Source organism: Periplaneta americana, chromosome 9 (genome assembly GCF_040183065.1).
Source record: "Periplaneta americana isolate PAMFEO1 chromosome 9, P.americana_PAMFEO1_priV1, whole genome shotgun sequence".
Taxonomy (NCBI): Eukaryota; Metazoa; Arthropoda; class Insecta; order Blattodea; family Blattidae; genus Periplaneta; species Periplaneta americana.
In genome coordinates this window covers 39,666,543-39,694,292 of record NC_091125.1, presented here as the reverse complement: position 1 = coordinate 39,694,292, position 27,750 = coordinate 39,666,543, and the positions used below count along the sequence as shown (strand labels likewise).

General features: G+C 35.7%; 1 protein-coding gene across 7 annotated transcripts in view; it reads right to left on the bottom strand.

Moving 5' to 3' along the window:
- The window catches only part of LOC138705841 (DNA-dependent protein kinase catalytic subunit-like), a 290,093-nt gene that overhangs the window by 170,574 nt on the left and 91,769 nt on the right, over nt 1-27,750 (bottom strand). For all 7 annotated transcript variants that reach the window (XM_069834521.1, XM_069834522.1, XM_069834520.1 and 4 more), the window contains 7 exons: nt 25,219-25,371; nt 22,902-23,029; nt 18,432-18,710; nt 11,524-11,718; nt 11,241-11,391; nt 9,986-10,291; nt 9,101-9,211 (listed from right to left, as the gene is read on the bottom strand). In XM_069834521.1, coding sequence (XP_069690622.1) covers nt 9,101-9,211; nt 9,986-10,291; nt 11,241-11,391; nt 11,524-11,718; nt 18,432-18,710; nt 22,902-23,029; nt 25,219-25,371 — 1,323 coding nt within the window. The remainder of the gene's footprint in view (nt 1-9,100; nt 9,212-9,985; nt 10,292-11,240; nt 11,392-11,523; nt 11,719-18,431; nt 18,711-22,901; nt 23,030-25,218; nt 25,372-27,750) is intronic.

Here is a 27,750-nt window from a genome sequence, read left to right as displayed (position 1 = left end):
TCATGTACTGTGTGTCCCTACCACTTTTTTTAATCAAAAATAAAAGTCTCCATTCTAGGTTAAATTTACTATATATTCTCTTCATATGCATTGCACAACCCAGGCCTATGACTTCACTAACCCCTATTAGTAGACTAGCCCGTTCATTTGATATGTTCTTGTCTAATCTGCAAATGAGAGTTACGAGCACACTGAGCTCTAAAGCATGTGCTTGCGCTTACGGGCATAAATTGATATGACTGCCTTACTGTGACAACTACCCAGGCTCATATTAATGCTGCCCATACCTGCTAACAATGTTTTTCATTTGGGAGTAATGTTTCAGGCAACAATTGACTAGAATGAAATTTTCCTCAAGGAAAATTAATTTCCATCACAAGATAACAAAAATAAACTATGGTCAAATATTCCTTTCATATTTGTGAAAGATAGCTGAAGGTAATCATATCCCTTTTTTAGGTCATGGAGACCCACAGGGTAGTGGGAAGTTAAAGCTCCCACCATTTCTACACAATTCGCATTAATCGTAAGTCATAAGTGCTTGCCATCTTTGGCCTCAAGGAAATATCCCTAGTACTCATTTCTGTTAGAGGCTGATTAAACCCCCGAGCCATAGTGTGAAGAGAAAGATTAGATCGATGGAAAAAATTCATGACCCTATCAGGAATTGAATCCACAATCTTCGGCTTGCAACAGAATATGATGCTACTGTACATTTATCTTCATTATTATTTGTAGGTACTGGTCATACTGTATAATAAATTGTCAGTTCTAAAATAGTAGGTCTATTTAAATTCAGTCATTTGCAGCATTTTGTTGCCTTTGGCAGAGACAAGTAGAAGAACGAAGAAATTACTAGACTATACAGGGAAGCTAGAGAGATTATGCAAATCAGTTACACATGCTATTAAAGACCAACCAATATTTTGCTGCATGCTGACGTTTATTTCAGAATTGACCTACGTTGCTACTATTTTGTGTGTGTCATAAGATGTATCCAAAATGACAGTTCTCAGACAAATAATCATGCAGGTCTTCATTTCTTCATCTCATTATTTTACACATATTTCCACCTGTAATTTTACATTGGAGAATAGAGAAAGTTACACAACACAGAACTGCACGCATTGTATTCTTCACCTGACATAATTAGGAACATTAAATCCAGACGTTTGAGATGGGCAGGGCATGTAGCACGTATGGGCGAACCCAGAAATGCATATAGAGTGTTAGTTAGGAGACCGGAGGGAAAAAGACCTTTAGGGAGGGCGAGACGTAGATGGGAGGATAATATTAAAATGGATTTGAGGGAGGTGGGGTATGATGATAGAGACTGGGTTAATCTTGCACGGGATAGGGACCGCTGGCGGGCTTATGTGAGGGCGGCAATGCACCTTCGGGTTCCTTAAAAGCCATTTGTAAGTAAGTAATTTTACATTGGAAGTGTTTAAATTTTAATTTTTAATTCATATAATGAATTACAGTTTTAAATGTGTTACATAATGAGAAAAAGTTGCGAAGTTACGAAGAACTATAAACAAATAATATATATATATATATATATATTTTATTTTAGTAGGTTATTTTACGACGCTTTATCAACATCTTAGGCTATTTAGCGTCTGAATGAAATGAAGGTGATAATGCCGGTGAAATGAGTCCGGGGTCCAACACCGAAAGTTACCCAACATTTGCTCATATTGGGTTGAGGGAAAACCTCGGAAAAAAACCTCAACCAGGTAACTTGCCCCGACCGTTAATTGAACCTGGGCCACCTGGTTTCGTGGCTAGACGCGTTAACCATTACTCCACAGGTGTGGACAACAAATAATATAAACAAAATTGAACATAAATAGTAATCTACACTATATAGCACATTTCTCAACAGATTTATTTCTTGTTAGAAAATGGTGTCCTGTATGCACTGACTTGAAAGAAATGTACAGCACTGTTGGTTGCCTTTTGTTTTACTGAAAGAAAGTCCATGATCTTGAAGTACTCCATAGATGAACAGTAAAAATCATCAAAAACAATACCAGACTTCAACGTCCATTTTTTCAAGTTCTTGGCTGTACACATTTCATTAGTTCATTATGTTCTTCCTTGGCCCTCACGAATGTGAATCTCAAATGATATTTTCAGGGCCAATTTGCTCAGTTAGACAGTGTTATGGTACTAGTAGCCAGCCTTGCCTCGACCAGGGCTAATACACGTCTACATCGAAATTGCATTTTACCTAGTCAGTAGCAGTTGAGCAATGAAGCAATTTCGTGACCATGTTTCTTATTATAACAATTTATTATTCGGTAATGTAACCAACTAAGAAAGGTTATTTTACGAATTACGAAATGTCAGATTATGGGTTAGAAAGGGGATTGGAAGAAGAGATTATTCTGTTTAGGCCCATTTTCGTTTTTCTAGGAAAAAAAAAAGTCCATGATTTTGAAGTACTTCATGGATGAACAATAACAATCATCATAAGTTTATTAAATTCTTTGCTTTGTTAATTGTTGTTAAGTAAGGATGTTTCCTTTCTCGGTATGAACATTCTTTTGTTAATTGTTGACATTGTTAGCTTTTGTTTGTAGAATGACTGAATAAAGAAAGGTTGAATACTGAACATATTTTTCTTGTAATGAAGAACATTACATTGACGACGAGGAAAACTACATATTAGAAGAATATTCAGATATACGTGGAAAACAAACATGGCAGAAGGAAGGTATGTTGGAAAAATGAATTAATTCAACCCTGGGAACCATGATTGGTTAGTTCATAAAAGAAGAGTTACAAATTTCTTTCTTGCTAACAAAAAAAAAAGCTTTGTTTTTAAATAGTTTGGACGAAGATGGCTACAAACTTATTAGTAATTTATGTGCACCAAAGAAGCCAGAGAATGTATCTTTTAGTACATTGTTAATACATCTTGAAAGACATTTCTTGCCAGAACTATCTATAATGTCTTTTCGACTTAAATTTCATTTTGCTAGTTGGGAAGAGGGGGAATCCTTATCAGACTGGCTGGCTTGCTTGCGTTCTCTAGTCTCACCTTGCAAGTATAATAATGATTTGGAAGATAGAATTTTAGATCAGTTCATCATTGGTTTAAATAAAGGACCAGTCAAGGACAGACTGTTTGAGGAGGATCGTCTTCAACTTTCTTTAGAGAAGGCTATATGTATCGCCTCTGCTAAAGAGTCTGCGGCTTTCCAGTATGACTTATCAACATCAAAGACATTAATACAAGTGAAAGAGGAACATATTGGTTATGTAGGCTACAGAAGTATGAAGAAAAGAAAAAGAAAAGAAACTCAAGAACATGTCTCGTCTGTGGTGTATATGGACATAGTGCTGCATTTTGCCGCTTCAGAAATCTAAAATGTGACAAGTGTGGACCAGTTGGTCATTTAAAAAAAGGATGCAAAAAAGAACAAAAGTGTTTAGTGGAAAATGTGACTAAAAATGTTAAGAGTAATTTTATTAGTTCTGTAGAGTCTGATAAAGAAACGTTTCATGTGAATTCGACAATTTCAAGGTCACCTCCTTTCACTTCAGTGTTAGTTTTAGATGACGTACCAGTCAAGTTTGAAATAGATACTGGTTGTGCCTTGACCATACTACCATTTTCAATATTTCAAAATCAATTTTCTAATTGTAATTTGCTGAACACCGATAAAACTTTTCTAACCTACTTTAAGACTCAAGCTAAACCACTTGGAATGATTAATTTTTATGTGAAGTATAATGAGACATTTTATGGAGTTCTTCCATTGTATTTGTAGATTCAAATGGCCCCCCTTTGTTGGGCCGCCAACCATATAGGCTTTAAAATATCTAAACCGAATAATGATTGTTTTTGGAGTTCAGAAAATTCAGCTTTGGCTAGAAGGATGAAAGCTAAATTTCCCTCTGTTTTTTTCAGATAAATTAGGCTCTTTTAAGAAGGGAAAGTTATCATTAGAATTAACAAAAGCCACTCAGCTGAAATTTATTTGGGCCAGAAATGTGCCTTTTGCTTTAAGAGAAGGTGTAGAAACAGAACTAAATAGATTAACTAATGAAGGTATTCTAGTTCCAGTGGACTATAGTCCATTCGGATCTCCTATTGTGCCAGTATTAAAAAAAAGGGGTATTCGAATTTGTGGTGATTTTAAACTAACGTTAAACCCCCTTCGTCTACACCTGTGGAGTAACGGTCAGCGCGTCTGGCTGCGAAACCAGGTGGCCTGGGTTCGAATCCTGGTCGGGCAAGTTACCTGGCTGAGGTTTTTTCCGGGGTTTTCCCTCAACCCAATACGAACAAAAGATGGGTAACTTTCGGTGTTGGACCACGGACTCATTTCACTGGCATTATCACCTTCATATCATTCAGATGCTAAATAACCTCAGATGTTGATACAGCATCGTAAAATAACAAAACCCCCTTCTAAAAGTTGACCAACATCCTTTACCCACACCTGAGTATATATTTCAAAAAGTGCAAGGGTGTAAAATCTTTGCTAGGTTAGACCTTTCTAATGCTTACCAACAAATGGAGTTAGATGAAAAGTCACGGGAAAATTGGTTACTATTAAAACTCGTAAGGGTTTATTACAATATACTCGCTTACCTTTTGGAGTGGCCTCAGGGCTTGCTAAGTTTCAAAAACAATTTGATATATTATTGGAAGGCGTTGAGGGGACAGCAACCCTGTTGGATGATTTTATAGTTGGAGGTAGGCCTAAAGATTTACATGAATTAGAAAGTCGTCTAACTCAAGTGCTGCGTCGATTAGAAGCAGCAGGATTGACTGTTTCTGAAAAGAAATGTGAAATTGGTAGGGAATCTTTAAATTTCCTTGGGTTTAAGATTGATGCTAATGGCATTCATACTACAGATGAAAAAATTAAAGCAGTACGGGATGCCCCTAGACCAACTTATGTTCAAGAATTGCAGTCTTTCTTAGGTTATGTTACATACATATCAAAATTTTTACCTAAGGTGACAGAGACATTGAACCCCTTGTATAAACTTTTGAAAAAGAATAATCCTTGGAAATGGAGTATTTAATGTGAAAGAGCATTTATTGGAATAAAAAAATTAGTCTGTTCATCTAGATCCTTAGCTCATTATGATCCGGACTGTCCTCTTAGATTAGCAGTTGATGCTTCTAGTCATGGGTTAGGGGCAGTGTTACTCCAGAAAAAAAATAATGTGGAAAAGCCTATAGGTTATGCCAATAGAATGTTGTCGAAATCCGAAGAAGCTTATTCTATGGTGCAAAAAGAAAGCTTAGCCATCATTTTTGGCGTAAAGAAATTTCATGCTTATTTGTTTGGTAGACAGTGGACTTTAATTTCTCATCATAAACCTCTTCAGACTAGATTTGGTCCAAAACGTGGTATTCCAGCTTGTGCTGCAAATACACTACAGCGATGGGCCTTGTATTTGGCCAATTATCAATTTGCGATAGAATATGTTTCATCTAATAAAAATGTAGCTGACTGGCTGTCAAGAGCCCCACTTCCTGAAGTATCGCCGGAATCAAAGAAGCCTCATTCTTGACCCCACTGTCCGTTTCGAGAAGGATGATCAACAGGCCAACAACGTTGACAATGAAAAGAAGTCTATTTACAACCCATGTATTCCTCACTTCAGTGAGAGATACAAGATGAATATTAATACATGGGAAGTGAAAGGACTTCTTTTTGGCGCTAGGAACTTCATTTAAGTTAACCAAAACCATTCTCCTTTCTCTTAAATTTTCTAATGAGGACATTAACAAAATTTGTCTAATGGTATTGAGAGATTCATTATCCATTTTACACAATCACTTGTATAATAGTATGTAATTTTTTTTTTCCACTTCATCTCATTACTCTTCAATGTCTTTTCATCTCATGTTTCTCCGAACTCAAACTGTACTTTATTTTTAAATTTTTCATTGTTCCATATTCTCTCCGCAATCATATTGTATTTTTCATTTAACCTCTGCTTTGTATTCTGGATCCTAGTGGTCAGCCGTAGATTTTGGCCAGATGTCCCAAATTGTGGAAATTGTTGTTTGATGAACCGGAGGAAATAGCTCTTGATTATATTTTCGATTCTAATTCTGATTTTCCTCTTAAGTATAAGGAAATTGTTGCTTATACAAGAAAAGACTTAACAATAATCCAAGTAATAAACTTTACCAAGTTTGGGTAGCCAGAAAAGGTAAATGAGAAGTTAGTTCCATTCCGTAGGCATAAAGAAGAGCTTACGTAGTTAGGGATATTTTGTTATGGGGATATCGAGTTTTTATTCCTGAGGGATTAAGGACAAGAGTATTGCAAGAATTGCATGCCTCTCACATGGGGATAGTTAAAGTTAAATCGCTTGCATGCTCCTATGTTTGGTGGCCACATATGGATCAAGACATTGAGTCACTCGTAAGTAGTTGTAAAGAATGTGCAGAGAATAGAGACAACCCTCCAAAACATAGTTTGATACCTTGGGAATATACACAAAAACCCTGGTCCAGGTTACACATAGACTATTTAGGCCCTATATTGAATCATTATATTTTTGTTATTCTTGATAGCCATTCAAAGTGGGTGGAAGCTTTTGTTACTAAAAGTATGACCTGTGATATTTCAATCGCCTATTTACGACAAGTGTTTGCTCGTTTTGGACTTCCGGAGACACTGGTATCGGATAATTATTCATCATTTAAATCCGAGAAGTTTCAGAATTTTTTAATACATAATGGTATAGAATTTAAGTCAGGAGCTCCATATTATGCTGCAACTAATGGGGCGGCTGAAAATTCGGTCCACACAATCAAGAAGGCTATACTTAAAGCATTAGGCAGGGCTGGTGATCAGGGATTAATTGAATTAGCATTACAAAGATTTCAGATTGACTATAGGAATACAAAACACTATACAACTGACATTTCCCCTGCTGAGTCGCTTCTCAAGAAACATTAGATGTAGATTGGATTTACTCAGGCCAACTACAAATAGTAACAAAGTGCAACAGGCTCAAGAGAAACAGATTCAGAAATATGATGGGATAAATAGACCTTGGCAAGTAGGGAGAAAGTATGGGTCAAAGACTACTGAAAAAAGGAAGGTTCATGGATTGCAGGAATAATAGAACAAGTTTTGGGCCCTCGTCGATTCAGGGTGGCTATACCTTCTTTGCAGAGCAGATGAATTCGACATGTGAATCAGCTTAGTAAAAGGTCCAATGTTCCTGTTGCATGGGGAGATTCAATTTTTGATCGAAGGGAAAGTGAGGATGAAAACAAGGAATCATTAGAGATTAAAGAGGCAGATAAAATAAATTGTTCAGGTGATGATAATATTGAGTTGCCAATAGAACATAATGTTAACGTTGAGTGTGACAGTAATAATAGAGTGCTTGATGGTATTACAGCCTGTCGGGAGATTAAGCCTCCGGAAAGGCTCATTGAAGAAATGTAAAATTTCTTTGTATAATTATATTACACGTGAAATATAATAGCTGATTATATTTTATTTTTTAAGTGGAAGAAGTGTTATGTAAGGATGTTTCCTTTCTCGGTGTGAACATTTTTTTGTTAATTGTTGACATTGTTAGGTTTTGTTTGTAGAATGACTGAATAAAGAAAGGTTGAATACTGAACATATTTTTCTTGTAATGAAGAACATTACAATTGTGAAATTTTCAATCCTAATGTCCTTAACAATTTGTTCACTATCACTTTTATGGATTTGGTTGTTTCTGTAACATGCATCAATAATATCCCTCAAACACACGCGATCATGATACAGTTTAACGAACACCATAGTACATTATTCAGACCATTTTTCAAACATCATCACTAAAATACAAGTTTTCTGAAAAATATGAAAATACAATATAAGTATAATATAAGTATAACTATACATGATTGTAACCTACCTACTTGCTCATGTAACGCTTTGAGTATATCCTCACAAGTTAAATATTTAGGCATTATTATTGACCAACATTTAAAATGGGACAAGCATATCTCCTTTCTGTGTAACAGATTGCGTAAAACAATCCACAAATTTTCCATTCTACGCTCTTATTTACCTGTTTATGTTCTGCGTACTGTGTACTTATCTCTGTGTCAATCAATAATTCAGTATGGTATTTTAGGTTGGGGAGGAATGGCAAAATCGACTCTCCGTTCTTTAAATCTGCTCCAAAAAAGAATTATCAAAATTTGTCTATATAAACCTTTTGATTACCCAACAAAATTAATTTTTCAGGAATTTGGCGTATCAAATCTAGAACAAATTTATAAACAAAAATTGCTGATTTACTTCCATAAAAACCACAATAAATTTAAATTTGATCCTCATGAATACCAGACGAGACAAAACTACAGTTTCTTTCTAAATACTCCCAAATGCCACACAACTGCTGGATTAAAACATAGCAGAAATTTTGGACCCAAAATATATAATACATTAATTAGAGCTTACCCTGAGCTAAGTACACTTAACACACATAGATTTAAAAAACAAATCAGATTAATTATTTAATTGTTTAAGCTAACTGAGTTAAAAATTGTTACTCTAATATTCATGTACTTCTGTATTTTCTATTTGTATATAGACCCTGTTATTACATGCTGTATGTATTTTATCATTTATTAATGTGATTGTGCTCAATGAACTCTCGTAATTTTGTGATATATTTTGTATAACTGATCTGAACTGCGCCCGAGCACGAGCTTCTGCTCTTTCGGGCTGCAATGCCTAATGTAGCTCAAGTGTATAGAATTAATAAATATTATTATTATTATTATTATTATTATTATTATATTATTACATCCTCAAATCCACTGACGATGACTCGATGGCTGGCCATGCTCTACTGTACTATGGATGATCAGGAGAATGAGAGTAACATAAGAATTTGAGTGACTGATTAATAGCTTAACTGGCAAGTTAGCTACTTTATTACCCCTATTACCAGTACAAGTACCAGCACTAGCACTATCTCTTGTTGACAATAGTGGGTGAGTAGCTGGATTGCCAGTTAATTGTACTAGTAACTCATTTACTGTATCAATGTAAACCTGCCTTTAAGCATTGTGCTGTCAACCAGATAATAAAGTACTCACTGGAGCCCAACATAAACATGATAACAGCATGTAGAAGTTCGCATGCTGTGAACCGGGTGTAGCGATCACTTGATGTCAGTGCCAACTCCACAAGCCGAGGGATCATTTTTTCTGAAGAGAGACATAAACCCATCATAGTTTGAAAAAATTGTAATAACATAATGCATAATTCTAAAAGTAATTTAAATGTATTTTAAAGTAGATACCAGTGAATTCAATAACTGCATCTCAATATGAATAAAACATTTATCTCTACTCAAAATTGAAAATACATTTCAAAAGAAATCACACATCTGCCTGTTTTCTTAACTTATTTATATTTCTCTTAAATACTAGTTCATATTTCTCAACAATTTTTCTTATTGTTGTTCCTATTTTGGAGTTATTTCCACTTTTTAGCTGTCCATTTTTGAGAAAACAACAGTTTAATATTAAAGTTTCGACAATATACAATAAAATCTAATTTAAAAGTACATACATAACAATTCATAGAGATATTCGAAATATTACCTAAAATAACTTACTAACCATTAGGAGATAATTAAAAATTTCAAGGTAGTCTTTCTGGTTCTGACGGGTAAGTTCCCATTTTTACACTGAAAATAGTCTCATTTACTTAAAATTTTCATTTTTAAAGAGTCTTTTTAAAATCAATAAAAGAAAGAAAAAAATTCTGTTAAATTTTATGTGAGCAATCAGTGACTTCACTGAGTTCAGATGGGGACAGATGTTGTTGTAATACTCATTGTCCTCATTATCAGATTTTCAAAACATCTGAAAATTCTTTTACTATTAAAAAACATCTGATTTAAATTGTAGCAGCTAAGTGCATTACTAGTTTATACATCGCTGTTGTTTCGTTAAGTGCACTGAAAATATCCTCACCTAAGTGAACATTGAGCTTCATATCTTTGAAAGGTAGAGGGAAGATGAGAGGCTGCTGCAAGCAAACAGCCCAGGGTTGTGTATCCTGTTCATCTTGCTGAGGGTCTCTTAGTGCCAAACACGTGGCACTGTCTAACTGGCCCAGAAAACTGATTATGTGATGCTGGAGCTGAGAAAGTTCTGAATCTGAGCACTCAACAATTCTCTTTTTGGTCACTCTTCGAGTTTTGCTGTAATTGCTGCGACCCCTTCCTTTGAGAGCCATAAGCTCCGTATCGATATACACATCCTCACCACTGCTTTGATCTGCAAACATTAACACACATCAGACTTACTGAATAATTGAACGTAACTACTCTCTACAGCTTTACTTTAAAAAACTTTCTGTAAGTATACTAGCCATTTTATTAATATGTTATGAAATAATTTATAGCGACAACTATCCAAATTAACTTCGGTAATTTCTAATGAATAAAATTATTATAAGAATAATACAAATAGAAATAACATATTCATCATCAATAGGCACTACCCAAACTAGCATACTGCGTCATTACTGTAGATACTAAGAGCAGATGCCATGATGTCAGGATGGTAATTTGGGACATAAGATAAAAGGAGAAAATACCTACTCTCCTTGAAAGGCAGATAAATATAAAAATCCGTGGAGTAACAACTCATGAAGGGCCACGACTGATTAGCCGACTGCTGGTCTTATCTCCACATGCCTTAGCAGAGGTGAAAGATCATCCAACCAAAATGGGGGTAACATGTGGTCAGCATGATGATCCCCCCCTCCCCCAAGCTACAGTATTACAGCTGGTCTTCGAAACCACATTTCACTACCTATCACAGCTCCTCAAATTCATCACGATGCTGGGTGGGCACCAGTCCCATACAATGGCCGAAATTTCATGAGAAAATTTAGGTAGATATATATATAGCATATACTTACTTTGCTAAAAATCGAAGGTAATACTACTGGTTTTTTTAGCCTTACATTTTTAACTGTGCGACAATTGTAACCTGTACTCACCCAAAACAAAAATAATATTCGAAGGTAATACTACTGGTTTTTTTAGCCTTACATTTTTAACTGTGCGACAATTGTAACCTGTACTCACCCAAAACAAAAATAATATTCACACACTAATACATACATACTTAAAAAATACAAATTTCTACTGAGTTTACTAAATAAAAGAGAAAAGAACAAACAAATCACATAGTAAATTCTTTGACACATTCAACTTACCTTTACTTCGCAAGAATGGATCAAGGTAAGGCAAAACTTGGATTAGTAGGGGCTTCATCAAATGTGATGGTAATGCACCATTCCACTTCTCTAAGGCAGATAATCCAAGATGTGCCAGAGATAACAAGCTTCGCCCAACTCTAAATATTGCCTGTAACCCATAAATAATGAACAGGAAATCAGACATTCACGTCTCACATCTTATGGTTCTATAAAATATTAGTGTTAGAATGATATTTATATCTCCATGCTTGGAAAGAAACATATGCACACGTGTACCCACCTCAAAAGCTGGAGCTGCATGTGGCAAAAGGGGCACAATCAAGGCAACAGGAGCAGCTATTACAGTCTGCAGACAAGCAACTTGCAGATCATTCTTGTACTGCTGGAGTCGAACCATCAACTCCTGCAGAAACCTGCACAGAAGTGAGTAGCAAGCTGCGAGGTCAGAGGGCTGATTTCCAACACTCTCATATTCCTGCAACAGAGACTGGAGATACTACAGTCTGATTTGTGTAACATATAAACTTTTATCACTTCAATATGGTGAGAAAGGAATCCTTTATTCGTCATTTTCTTTCACCATTTCTCCCTATCAACATAATCAAATGGTTTTCAAAATTATTGAATGCAATATGGGTTTCTAAACTGACTTCACGTCTTTCTTCCAAAATTCTTTTTTAATAGTACAAATATAATCAGTGCACGAGCGACCTATTCTAAATTCTGCCTGCTCTTCTAGATTTACTTTTATTACTACTTTTAGGCGGTGTTTATTCCTTTACCATATATTTTATAACTAATATCTAAAAGACTAATTCCATTGTAACACAGATACAGTATCTTTAAGCACTGAAATGTTTATCTCAAATATTTTCAAGTGAAGACTAAATTATGAGTGCATAGATAATATTCTTTAACAGAAAAATGAAGTATATTAATTTCCTCTATTTTCATGAAAGCTACGGCAACTATGTATAATGCATGCGGGCAGGTCTTTCACTGCAAAACCAGCGTTCTCCATTCTTTCCTATTTTCTGCCTTCCTTTTATTCTCCATATATGACCCACATATCTTAATGTCGTCTATCATCTGATATCTTCTTCTGCCCCAAACTCTTCTCTCATTCACCATTCCTTCCAGTGCATCTTTCAGTAGGCAGTTTCTTCTCAGTCAGTGACCTAACTAATTCCTTTTTCTCTTTCTGATCAGTTTCAGCATCATTCTTTCTTCACCTACTCTTTCTAACACAACTTTTCTTATTCTGTCTGTCCACTTCACATGCTCCATTCTTCTCCATAACCACATTTCAAATGCTTCTATTTGCTCCTCTTCATTTCGTCGTAATGTCCGTATTTCTGCCCCATACAATGCTACACTCCACTAATCTCTTCCCTAGTTCTTTACCCAGAGGTCCGCAAAAGATGCTCCTTTTTCTATTGAAAGCTTCCTTTGCCATTGCTATCCTCTTTTTGACTTCCTGACTGCAGTTCATGTCACTGCTTATAATACATCCCAAGTCTTACGTTAAAAAAGTGTAAAATTGTTAAAAAAGGCATATACCTTCGACAAACGGCCTGTTTCAATGCTATTTTACGTCATCTTCAGTGTCTCTTGAACCACTGGTGATCTTGACTCTATGATGTGCATTTGTCGATGGTAGGGGTGGGGGTGTGTTGTTCCTATGGTGGGGGTTGGCTGTTTGTGTGTTATGATGTATTATGACGTCGAATAATGTGTGTGTACTGAACTGCAATTGTGTGTTAAGTATATATTGTGGGTATGCTATTGTATTCTTATATATTTCGTACTGTTCTAGGATGTTTAATTATGAACTTTTTGGTGAGATGTGTAAAATTTCCATATCTGTTTCTATATTATTGTAGTCATGATTATTGTTGATAATGTGATCTGCATAATTTGACGTGATGCGGGGTTTGGTTATAGCTTTAATATGTTTATTATATCTTGTGTGAAAGGATCTTCCTGTCTGTCTTATGTAAAAATGTGGGCAACTATTGCATTTTAATTTGTAAATTCCAGTTGAATTATATTTATTTGAATGTTTAACGTGATTATTTAGGTATTTCTGTGTTGTATTATTTGTTTTGTATGCTATCTTGTATTTTAGTTTTCTGAATGAAGTTGCAATTTTGTGAGTATTGGTATTGTGATATGTTAATGTTATGTATTTGTTCTCGCGTGGTGTTTGTGTTGGTTTGTTCTGTTTTTGTTTTGCCTTTTTTTAATAGTGTGTCTATTATGTTAGGGTTGTATCCATTGTCTTGTGCTATATATTTTATTGTGTTTAATTCTTCAGTGTAGTTGTCATTGTTCATTGGTATATTAATTAATCTGTGTGTCATTGTACGGAAAGCTGCATATTTATGTTGTATGGGATGATTTTATGAATTGTGTATATGTGTTGTGGTTGTAGTGGGTTTCCTGTATATTTTGAATTCGTGTCTGTTATTTGTTTTGGTTATGGTGATGTCTAAGAAGTTTATAGCTTGGTTATGTTCCATTTCTATTGTATAATTTAATTTGGGATGTATTTTGTTGAGTTGTTGATGTAGGTTTTTTATTTGTCTTTTGTTTCCATTATATAGGACTATTATGTCATCTACATATCAATGCCGGTACATTATTTTCTCTGCGTGTTTGTTGTTATCGGTGTTTAGTATGAGTGTTTGTTCTATGTTGTGAATAAAGATTTCAGCCAATATACTTGATATAGGTGAACCCATTGGTAATCCTTCAGTTTGTGTATAATATTTATTGTTATGTGTGAAATAATTTTGTTTAGTAATAATCTCTGTAATGTGTATAATTTCGTCAATGTGAGTCTGTGGTATGTTATTTTTGATAAGCATTTTTCGAAGTATTTCAAGTGTTTCTGTTACTGGTATGTTTGTATATAGGTTTTCAATGTCAAATAATGCTAATGTTGTGTTGTGTGGAATGTGTTTGTGTTTTATTTTGTTAACTAGGTCTATGGTGTTGATTATTGTTGTTGGGTTTTCAAATTGTATACTATTTCTTATAATGTTGTCTATATATTTCGCTAATTTGTATGCTGGTGCATTCTTGTAGTTAATAAGAGGCCTGATTGGTATGTTTTGTTTGTGAATTTTTGGCAATGCATTTAATTTAGGTGCGTGAGGTTTAATTTGTTTCAATTGTTGTTTTTTGTTGTTAGGTATGATGTGAGTGTTTTGATTTATTGTATTTTTGACTATTGTTTGATATTTTGTTGTTGGATCTGTTTTTATTTCTGTGATGTTATTTTCGTGAAAAAATGTGTTAATTTTGTCATTCATGTCTTGAGCATTCATTATTACAGTGCAATTACCCTTATCAGCTTTTACTGCTCACAGCTGTCATTTAGCTAAAGTAGTATATCCCATAGTGTGATTTCCTCTTCAGCTAACAATGCCATATCATCAATAGATCTTATGCACTTTATTCTACTTCCTCCTACTTTTACCTCTCCCATGTTCTGAAAACAGTTCTTCACTAAATCCTCCAAATAGATGTGGAACAGTGTAGATGATAAAGAGCATCCTTGTCATACTCCTCTCCCTATTTCGCTTTCTTCAGACATTTCTTCTTCTATCCTGATTCATTATTTCATATATACGAGGGGGATCCAGGAAATAACGACCGTTTTGTTGTAATAATTAAAAAAAATATATTTATTTGAAAAAACAAAGTCTGTTACATAACTGAAGCTTCCTTTACTTCTCTACATAATCACCACCTACATTTAAACATTTGTCGTATCTGTTCACTAGCTTTAGAATTCCCGTGTTATACTCCTCTGCCGCCAGTTCATTAAGCCAGGTGTTCACTGTCTTCTTCAACTCTTCATCACTTCCAAAACACGTACCACTCAGAAAGTCTTTCAGCTTAGTGAAAAGGTGAAAATCGCTAGGACCAAGGTCTGGACTATAGGGCGGATGATCAAACATTTCCCAACCGAATTGATCCAGCAATTCTCGAGTTGAAGCAGCAGTGTGCGGGCGGGCTTTGTCGTGAAGAAACACAACTCCTCTCGAAAGCATTCCTCGCCTCTTGTTTTGAATGGCTCGCAGTAGTTTTCGTAAAGTCTCACAATAACGATTTGCATTGATCATAGTGCCTTTTGGCATGAAATCCAGCAAAAGAACACCTTTACGATCCCAAAAAACAGTAGCCATGACTTTTTGTGTTGAGAGAGTCTGTTTGAATTTTCTCGGTTTCTTGGGTGATGAGGGATGATGCCACTGACGTGATTGGCGCTTGGTCTCTGGGGTGTTGTAAGATACCCAGGTCTCATCACCAGTCACAATTTGATCAAGAAAGGCGTCTCCATCTGTGTGATATCCCATCAAGAATGTCAATGCTGAGGCCATTCTCTGAGTTTTGTGTTGGTCACTCAGTTGCCGTGGAACCCATCGTGCACAGATTTTGTGGTAGCCAAGATGTTGCGACACAATTTCACCAAGCAAAGAACGAGAAATGTCAGGAAAGGCAATATGCAATTCGTCGAGTGATGTGCGCCTGTCCTGCAAGATTCTATCGTTCACTTTAGTCTTCAGGTCTTCTGTGATGAGTGATGGGCGTCCTGGTCGAGTTTCATCGTGGACATTTGTTCGCCCATTGTTGAACATTTCGCATTATTTTCTCACATTTCTTTCATTCATTACAGTATCACCATACATTTCTTTCAATTGCCGGTAAATTTCTGCAGGTTTCAAATGTCGGGCATTCAAAAATCGAATCACACTCCTCACCTCACAGTCGGCGGGATTATCAATCACGTCGTTCATTTTGAAGTAACACAAAATGCACAATGGCGACTTGTTGCAACCAGTACTCACAACATTATGAGAACACATGTTAAGGAAGCCAGTTGACTTTCAAACAAGGAAGGGGAGTCAGCTGCGCGGCGGGTATGCGCGAACGGTCGTTATTTCCTGGATCCCCCTCGTAGGTTACTGAACAGCATCCTGTCTTTCCAATCCAGACTTATTTTCTTCAGGATGTTCATTAGTTTGTTCCAATCCATTCTGGCAAACACCTTTTCTAGGTCCACAAATACTATATACACTTGGTGTGTGGATAAGCTTCAGGGCTTCTACCACGTTGTCTTGGTGTTCTTGGCTGACGTTTCGACCGCTGTGTTGTGGCCATCTTCAGAGCAGTTGTTGGATAAGGAAATAGTCTGCCAGCTCTTATATATATATATATATATATATATATATATATATATATATATATATATATATATATATATATAGTAGTCTCGATGGGGGGAGTAATTCTTGTGATAGGTCCTAGGTTCTCCTTCTGGCATCTGATTGGTCCCACGTGGTCCAATCCGGTTGAAGTCTGTGTGAAGGGGAGTAAGGTCCGAAAGAGTGACCTTGAGTGACATAGAAGGAACCACAGACAGAATTGGGAAATTACTGAGGAAATTCAATATCAAGACGGTATACAACGCCCCACACAAGATTTCCCACTCATTAGTCAAAGTCAAAGATAAACTTCCATACCTCCAATCAGCCGGAATATACATGATCCCTTGCTCCTGCAGTTCAAAATACATAGGGCAAACTGGACGTACGGTGGAAGATAGAAGGAAGGAACACATCCGACTCTGCAAATACGGACCATACGAAAAATCAGCAATAGCCTTACACTCAGCAGATTCAGGCCATGCCATCGAATTCGACAATATCAAGATAATAGATAAAGAAGACAACTTATACAGAAGACTGGTTAAAGAAGCCTTCCCACATCAAACAACATCAACAAGGACGAGGGGTTACAACTCAGCAACTCATGGGGAAGCCTATTCCAAGATCATACTTAGGAACGAGAAGCCAGGTTTCCACATGTACGTGGCACCCCCCCCCCCTTCATCCGGACATCGGGCACGGTATCAAGGTCACTCTTTCGGACCTTATGAGGGCCAGTATTTAATATTAATACTCCCCTTCATACAGACCTCAACCGGATTGGACCACGTAGGACCAATCAGATGCCAGAAGGAGAACCTACGACCTGTCACAGCAATTACTCCCCCCATCGAGACTACTATATATATATATACATAAGAGCTGGCAGACTATTTCCTTATCCAACAACTGCTCTGAAGATGGCCACAACACAGTGGTCGAAACGTCAGCCAAGAACACCAAGACAACGCGGTAGAAGCCCTGAAGCTTATCCACACACCATGTACACCAGCCGCGGAAGCCTACGCGAACACTATATACACTTCTTTATTCTTCTCTAGGTATCTTTTGCCAATTGTTCAAAGTAGTCCAATTGCATCCTTTATATCTTTTCTTTTTCTGAAGCCAAACTACTCTTCTTTCAACTGTCCTTCCATCTTAGAATATAAACATCAATTCAGTATTCGCAGAAGAATCTTCGCCGAGTGCGATATCAGTCTGATAGTTCTGAACTCCTTACATTTCTTGGCAGCAAGACCGTCTCTGTAAAATCTTCAGGCCATTCACCTTTCTCATATATTTCGAATGGCCTGAAGATTTTACTAAGACAGTGCTGCTGCCAATACCAAAGAAAAATAATCCCAAGAAATGTAAGTTCATGACCAATTAAAAGCATAATTCTACAAAAAATCATTTCCTTGACCAAAAAAAGTTTTCGGAAAGATATACTGTATAGGTATTCTATTTATTTTATTATATGATCTTATGTGAAAAAGATGAAATGATTTTAAATAAATTATTTTGTGTGTTTTAGGTTTTTAAATAAACATCCATTAACTGCTTAGTAAAATGTATATTTTTCATATGTATAATTTCCTAGTCATTTGACTCGCAGATAATGAATATAAACGAACTCTGTCCAATAGTTCAGAAGAAATTGTGTTAGATAGACAGGCAGACAGAAAAACGACACACTTACAGCTACTTTTTCAATTAGCAGGGACACTGAAAACATGCATTTTCGTGAAAACCTCGTTAGCAAATTCTACAGCAACACAATATTTTGCCTTTATACTTTCTGTAATGAGAAAGTGACAGTGTGTGACAGTTATGATACTAGTAATTAAAATTTTAAGGAATATTCTCATTTCAGTGTTGTTTTCTTATCTCTCTCGTAACTTCTACAACTATATTTCAGTAAAGGTCTATTTCTCGTTAATCTTCTATATTATTGTTTTTGGTTACTTACTCCAAAGAAATCCATTGTGTCACAGAGCTGAAGCGCCACAGTCAGAAGTTTGTAGAAGCCACTAACAAGAGGCTTCCGAGAAGATTCAGAGATTACTTCATAGCAAAAAGAGTGAACCCATTTTTCAAAGCGACTGGAATCAACACTAAGCAGTATATCTCGCATCAGATCTACCAAATTGATGAACACTTGGAAATCTTTGCAGTTATTTGCTTCAAGTCCAGATTCTGGATCCAAGACAGGAATATCATCTTTATCTTCTTTAACTGATGAAGATGCCTAAAATATTAAATACACAAATTAACATTAACCAAGGTAAATAGCACATTATAAAAATAAATAGTACAAGCAGTCAATGTTTTTCATTTGTCCAAAAGCAGTTAAAACACTTATAATAAAATACAGACAATACGAAATAAATCATACTGCACTTGATTTACCAGATGAAGCACCTGTTTTTTTTTTAACTTAATATATGTATTCGTGCATATGAAAATGGACTAGTTCCCGGCTCACAGTTTTCGAGTAAATTGCTAATTAACAAAAAGGGGTGAAATGTTGCTATTTTCGTTTTTTACAGTTCTGTGTTCTTTTATGTGTAAACTAACCACAGTATAAGTTTCAAAGTCATAAGTAGGTTGGAACACTGGAAATTTTGATAATTTAGTTGAAGACGAAAAGGGACCAGTTCCCACCGTGTAATATTTTCCATTACTATAACACAATTTATATACATATAAGCTGTTTTATGATCAACAGACTGACTTATCATCATATCTCCTTCTTGTGTATAGGTTTCTTTTAATCCCTAGTGAAGAAGTAAGACGGAGTTTTGCAAATACGAACATTAAGGAGTGCAACAAAAGTGGAGGTAGAGATGTCAAAATTCACTGTTATATCTTGTGAATCAACAGACATGCAGCCTTGAAATTTAACAAAGGCTCTTTTCTACAATTCGTTTAGACTTTTGAGGGTTTTTCAAATTTCATCTCCTACAAGAGAGAAGAGAAGAGGAAAGGGAGGTGGGTTGAAAGTTTTCAAAATTTTTTAACTTTTCAATATGGAACTTTAAAATTCAAAATGAACGTTACTTTCTACAACTACAATTTAGATTAAATATTTTGGATAATTTTTTTAAATATCATAACCAAAGGCAGAGTCTAATGGAAAGGAGAAATATCATGTTGTCCGATCTCAATGAAATTTTATATCTGGGCATATTTTAGGTCACAGAATACGAATATGGCATTATTTTGTGCAAATTTACTCCTTATGAAGGTGAAAGGAGGCAGAAAGTGAGAAATTAAATCTGATGTGTGGAGAGTTTTTGAGATGCAAAATAATGATGTGACAATTTGTATGAATTCAATACGGCAGATTTAGAACTATGAACTGTATCTGAATACTGAAACATCGGGTAACACAGATAGACATTAGCACAGTAAACACAAGCACTTAAACGAAACATTTCCTGTTCTTCTACAACACAGGTGTGTCGATATGTGCCTACACAATCAGTGTGTATAATAACAGTATTTCAGTTCTAACATTGGGAGAAAAAATAAACCAATTCTGACAGGCTGGGCTAAGATGCATTGTCACATATAGAGGAGGATGTTTGCTGATATGTTTATTACACCGAAAGGGAAAGAGAGAAGGACCCGTATTTCATTACTATTGCCACGACTTTAGTTCTCAACGAGCCGCTAAAATAGATTATTATTGTACAAAACAGTAACACAATAAAAAATAATTTTAGTATTACTGTATTTCCAACAAAAATTAAATCACGTATAATATAGTAGGATATAAATGTTTAGGTCTAATAGTTCAATGTGCAAAGTTTACAGTGCAGTTGTAGTATTTCCAGTGCTGGTACTGTGCTACTGCATGCCATTAATTGTGTTGGACAAAATAAAAACTTATTAATGAGATATCTGATGTGGCAAGTAATGTGCGATAATCTATGCTGTAAAAATCTTTTTTGACAACTGGTCACACAAAGTTTCAACCACATCTATGTTTCGTATGTTTCAAAAGGGCATTCCGAAAGAACTCTTGCACTAGCATAAATTATGTTCTGAAAGTAGCACAAAGTAGTCAGCTGAATCTATAATTCCATTTGCCATAGGAACAGAATCAGGAAAGGTATCCATTTCGACCTTTGACTGGCAAATTAAAATTTGAGACAATAAAAATTAAGAACATTCCAAATATAACTCAAATTCACCAGTTTGAAATAAGGAAAGAAGCTTCTGGACAAGTGCTTACTAGAAGTTCTCTGCATTCAGAAATTATGCAGTTCAATATTCTTCGTGGTAATGTGCCTGCAAGTTTTACAGACATGCTGGAAATCATAAGACCAAGCATTCTTACCCATGAGAGACAGACTTATTTCTATGACAAGATACATGCTTTGTGCCAGATGATAAACAGGATATACTGTGACCAAGACTTCCATTTCTAAATTCAGAAGGCGACAGATCAGCAACTATATCTGCTGAACTTCTACTAATAAAACACGGAAGCTTCATATTCCGAGAAAACTATCTCCTAGAAAAATAAATCGTCCTACATGTGGTTATTGAAGAAGATTGGCCACAGTGATCAGACAGTGAAGGGTGTGGTCACTTGTCCAAAACGCAGAGATGAACAGCAGTAGTCAAATTCATGTGTGATTCAAACAGATCAGTGTAAATGTGTTGTTAAATGTGAGAATTTATATAAAATAAACAGAGACAAATTAAGACTGAAAATTTGGACGTTCTTGTTGATACACAGATGCCAGAAAAACCACTATACTACATTTTCACTTATTTTGGAAACTAAGGTCTAAGTAAAACATGTCAATGAAACAAAAAATAGCATAATGAGCGTAAGTGATGTACGCAACCAGAGTTATGAATGTTTAAATATAATAAATTTAGAAACCTCTATACTGAAAAATAGGTTTTTCTTTAATAAGAAAATGTCTTCAATTTTAAAGGTCTTACCTTTCTTAAATCCATTAATTCCTGCCATGCACATGTTAAACTAGGCTGCAAAAGGGTATCTGCCGGATACAGGGGGGAGAGCCATTAATCCTTCCCATTGAAGGCTTTAAGGAACCAACCTGGACAAATACCCCATGTCCCATCCCTACCTTCCCGTGGTGCAGCTGTTAGTAAGCATAATTTTACGAGCTGAACTAAAGGGAGGGGCTACTCATCAATTAGCACTGGTCAGCTTGATGAGTTAATGGCTGAATTTGGTATAATTTTCCTCTAACCAATACCTAATTCCCTCTTTACCCTTTCCTATCCAGTCCTCTGACTGAACTCTTACTTTCTTCGATCCCGACGGCATTAGAGCATTCGAGGCCTAGGGATTCATTTCCCTTTCCTTCCTCCTCTTTCTACTTTTCTGTTCCTAGTGCTGACCTGCTACGGCACTAAAATCGTCCTCCAGTGGCTTAAGGAGGGAAAACGGGTGATCAACAAGATCTCCCAGCTAGGTCCAATGGACCCGTCGACCAACAGCAGGTGTGGTCCTCCAGTCATTCTGGGGGTTGTGTGTGAATGAAGTAGCCACCAAAATGTTAAAATATGGTGTTCACTTAAATCGGCTACAACTTGCCATTTAACCGCTCCAATACGACCAAGAAATGGATTCGGAACACCTCAAAATCTGTGCTTCATTGGTTGGTCATGATAATATCTTTGAAAAATATTGGAGTGCAAGAGGTCAAATGACTTTATTGTCAAACGCCTGGCATTAGAAAACAACAACAACATCTTAAACTAATATCGTAGAGTTAAAAAATAACAATAACTCAACACCCGACAACTGGTCCCTTTTCATATGCACGCAAACATATTTACATTATCAAAACTTGTGTTCTCTGATACAAAGTAGCATGGTGTCATCCATAAATACTTGTTGTTGTTTTCTAATGCCAGGCGTTTGACAATAAAGTCATTTGACCTCTTGCACTCCAAATTTTTCAAAGATATTATCATGGCCAGCCACTGAAGCACAGATTTTGAGGTGTTCCGAATCCATTTCTTGGTTTGAGTTGCACAATGGGCAGTGAGGGGACTGATATATTCCAATTCTATGCAGGTGTTTGGCCAAACAATCATGGCCTGTTGCCAATCTAAATGCAGCTACAGACGATTTTCGTGGTAAATCGGGAATTAACTGTGGATTTTCATGCAGAGAGTTCCATTTTTTCCCTTGAGATTGTGTTATCAAATTTTGTTTGTTGAAGTTTAAGTATGTAGATTTAATAAATCTTTTCACAGAGTAATACGTAGATTTAGTAACAGGTCTGTAAGTAGCAGTGCTGCCCTTCTTTGCTAAGGCATTCACATTCTCGTTTCCCAGGATTCCACAATGGGATGGTATCCATTGGAATACTATTCTGGTATACATTATCCTAGCGATGCACATGTTCTGAAATTCCTCCCCATTCTCATGATTTATACTTACAGCTAAAACATCACTATTAACTTTCTTCCGTGTTGTTAAATCCAGTTTCTTTACCAACACCAAGAGAGTTGTAATCAGTTCATCATATACTTTGGTTACAATCATCTGTGTATTTGCAAGAGAAGTACCTGAAAAGAAAAAGAAGTAAGAAAGTATTACAAAAGCCAAATTATATCTGATGATAAAAGACTGTTAAATGCATATGTCTAAATCGAAACTTCTAACCTGATCTTCCTCAGTATTAGAATATTTTGCACAATGTAAGTGGACATACAGTATACTCTTGATTTAACAATAAAGAAAGTTATTCTCCTTCGTGCTTCCCAATATTTCATGTTAGAACATGATGAGTTTGACTTCTATATACTGCATCTCTACTTTCTGATGACTGCTCTGGGAATCATTTTTCATGAAGAGCAAATTGTAATCATTTTTTTAAATAAACACTACATTTGAATGATTTGTCAATCCCCAAAATGTTTGGAGAACCTTGTTGGTCAACAGGTCCATCGAACCTAGCCAGGACTAGTAAAGCAGATCCACCGACCTTATTTCCCATCAGCCATATGCAAGATGTTCATCTTCACTGTGACATGCCGGTGATGGGTCCAGGAATTGACTAATTTTTAATTACAAAAGTACATGTTCAACGCACTGCTTTCGAAAAACTGCCATAAAATTCACGTTGAGCGAACAGAATAAGTGATGATGGAATTTTGGTAGGAGAGATTATAAAATGCAAGTCACTACCTCCTGCCAGCTAAATAGAAATGCATATAATACTGCAAAATGCTGAATATTCACATTCTTCAGTTTAACAAAACAAAGTTTCAGACAACTTACTCTTAATTGTTTGTAATGATCTTTTGTTTTAAGAGTAACCAGTCCAAGTTTAACTTTCCTCTTTCTGAACTGGGCTCAAACTACTTGCTACTCACATGAACAAAAATAAGTTTCCTACATTCAAATAAGGGTTCAAAAACATCTAAATTAAGACATATAAGGGTACCACACATTCAACATTGTTCAAGAATTAAAACAGAAAATCAATATCCCGAATTTAAAAGAAAGCTTACAAATTAAACCAAACCCTTTAACTCTATTAAATATAGAATATAATCTAAATTTAACAGAAGAAATACTGAAATCAGAAGTAAACACGGAGATACTGAAACAATTGTCTTTAGAGACAATTACTATTAGGTACCCTCCGCAAAACTTGCTTCATTTATACACCGACGGATCCTTGATCTCCAGAGAACAAGGTGCCGGTGCAGGTGTTACATGCTGTCTCTTCTCACTTTACAGATCTCTTGGATATGGAACAACAAGTTTTGATGGTGAAATCATTCAATAAGGGAAAGTCTCAGGAATCTTCTTTGCCACATCAATAAATTTAAGAATGCAGTTATATTGTCAGACTCCAAAGCAGCTATTCTATCAATAGTCCCTAAACACACACCTTCATCTCAAACAGCAGAAATAACTAAAATGCTCTCTCAATTATTATCACTCAATAAAAGAATTGTATTCCAATGGATACCATCCCATTGTGGAATCCTGGGAAATGAGAATGCGGATGCTTTAGCAAAGAAGGGCAGCACTGCTACTTACAGACCTGTTACTAAATCTACGTATTACTCTGTGAAAAGATTTATTAAATCTACATACTTAGACTTCAACAAACAAAATTTAATAACACAATCCGAAGGGAAAAAATGGAACTCTCTGCATCAAAATCCACAGTTAATTCCCGATTTACCACGAAAATCGTCTGTAGCTGCATTTAGATTGGCAACAGGCCATGATTGTTTGGCCAAACACCTGCATAGAATTGGAATATATCAGTCCCCTAAGTGTCCATTGTGCAACTCAAACCAAGAAATGGATTCGGAACATCTCAAAATCTGTGCTTCAGTGGGTGGTTACGATAATATCTTTGAAAAATATTGGAGTGGCAAGAGGTCAAATGACTTCATTGTCAAATGCCTGGCATTAGAAAACAACAACAACAACATTCAACATATCAAAGTAAAACTGGAGGAGGAACAGGGAGGAAAGAAGTCTGTTGTTGTAACAGTTTTAGACTGTTCAAAGAAGACACCACTTACATCACTTTTATTTACAACATGTTCCACAACATTTTCAACACTGTTTATGTTAATTCTAGTGCTTACATGCTTCTTAACCCAAATTCTGCATTCTTGCAATCATGATCCCAACTATCAATATCATAAAGCAATATTTATATTAATTTCATAATAAGATAAAGACTGCTCATTTCTCGATCAATAAGTTGGACCCAATTTCCACTTACTTCTCTTTTCAAAGCTCTGGGGAGTAAGCAATGCCTTCCATATTGGCAAGTAGTCCCTGTAGGTTATCACATTTCCACCATCAGCCTTCTCCTTTTGTAGTTCCACATCTATAGCAATTTGATCCTTGCAAGAACGGATTACTCCTTGGTACACTGAAGCAAGAGAAGCAAAACAGTTTTCGAATTATATCCAAATTCCATTAGATAATAAATTATTCTGAGTCTAGAGTAGCAACAAGGTTAAATGTCCCATATTTCACTGAGATTTTCAAATTTTATAAAAATGAACGGAACAAGTACCAGTACGCTCATGAAGAAACACTGAATACCACTGAAGGCAGGTCCAATGATTTAATTTTGGTACCTACTAAGCAAAAGTAAGTGGACAGCATAAGAATCTCTGAAATTCATTTATCAAAACAAAGAACAGACTTCGGAACCACTGTGGAAGTTCAATGCAGATTAAATATAATTAACTATCACTAAAAATGTGAAATTATAGCATTAATTATTTGTATTTATAGAAAAAATGTTTTTAAAAATAGCATTTCATAGCATTAATTACTATTTGAACAAATCGATGGTGTTTGGGTAAAGAGCGATGTCATAAAAATGAGTTTCGAGTTAAATGAAAATTAAACATCACACCATTATTGCAAGTAATTTTCTACACAAATAAAACACATCAAATGCTAGTTATTGTTAGTCAACTGTTCGAAGATAGATCTGGACCCCACAAGTGACACCAACAAGGCATCACTCAAGAGGCAACTAGGCCAAGAGATAATGGGGTAGCATAGCTAGTTCAAAATACTAGTATTCTTTTGTTTTCGCACACCGACTTATACAATTTAACTTGTGAATTCTCCTGGGGAAACAAAACTCCATTTGCACAAAAATGACTTAACCCCTTTACCCGAACACCATCGACATAGCATTTATTAGCTAGCAAACCTAGTTTGCTATTTTATTAAAGTTATTTGAGAGGGCTAAATGAAAGTAAGCTAAATACATATGATAGTGGACATACTTGATCAATGTCCCAAAGCTCAGTTAAATAACTAAATTCTCAATTAAGTTGCACAGAAGCCGTACCTCCATTTTGTGCAAACAGATGCCAGAAAATTAAAAGCATCTTATAGTGACGTGAGTCTTCCTCACCAAAAAGGTGACTTTCCTTTACTACCGATTTTTCATTAGTTACATAAACAAGTTCTTAGTGACATAGTGGTTACAGTGACTGCGTCTGGATCCAAGTAATGCAGGTTCAAACTCAGACAGAGCAATATGTTTTTTTTTAATGGAAAAAATTCCAAAATACAGTTTCCGCTGATAAGAGTAAAGCTAATGACCCTATATAACACCAAATTCGTAGTTTATAAAAACATTTTAAGGCTGTTTAATTTATAATATAAGCAAAATTCGCAATGGACTTATCAACTACCTATAACTTCCACTTTTATATTCAGATGGATCTGCGTGAAAATGTCGTTGCCAGTCTTTTCCGAAATATACAAGTAAAAAATATGGGTGCGAGACTTATTTGAAATGAAGTTGGCAACATTGTCCTTTTCCTTCAGTGCAACTCTTAAGGTGGTAGCCAGCCACCAACATTGCTCAGGCAGTAGCGCATTTGCCTACTGATCCAGAGTTGCATTCAGGCTTGAGTTCGATTCCCACTTGGACTGACTACTTGGTTGGGTTTCTTCCAAGGTTTTCCCCAACCGTAAGGTAAATGTCAGGTAATCTATGGCGAATCCTCGGCCTCATACCATCTTGCTATTACCAATCCCAACGACACTAAATAATCTAGTAGTTGATTCAGCATAGTTAAATAACCAAGTTACAAAAAAAAGTAGTAGTACATGCCATTATCTTCCCGCATGGGTATTTCAATTATTGACATAGTTAAATGGTGTTTGGATTAGCAGTACATATGTCAGAATCAAGTGTGAGTGTGATAAGTGTATAGTTTGTCAGTTATATTTTCAATTCTAAAAATGAATACAACTAAAGGTATGAAATTGCAATTCTTTACTTGCAGTGAAACTTTTAAATTATCAAAGATGTGGAGGAATATGGAAATCATGACGCATGCTAATAATGTTGCAGGTTATTGTGTAACAACTGATAAAGCAAGGCAACTGATGTGCTTGCAGTGTGCGCACATTGGATGAATTTGAAATGCATCCTGTTCCAGGATGAAATTGATTTATTTATTGTTAATTGAATGCATTTGTGTGTAATTGTTTTTCATTTGACACGAATACATTAATTTGTTGAAAGTTTAATTTTTGTAATTTGTGTTTGTTTTAATTTTCTTTCTTTCTTTGCCTTTCAAAAGTGGGGTGCACGGTTTATTTGAGGCCATGGAGTATTCGAGAAAACATGGCATTTATGTAACTTTTATGTAAAGTTAAACTTCTTTTAAATAAGAGGTAAGATTCTCAGAATTCTCCACCTCACACACAAGTTGCCTTCATAATTTTATTTATTACAACATATCTCCTAGAAGACATTTATTCTCCTCTC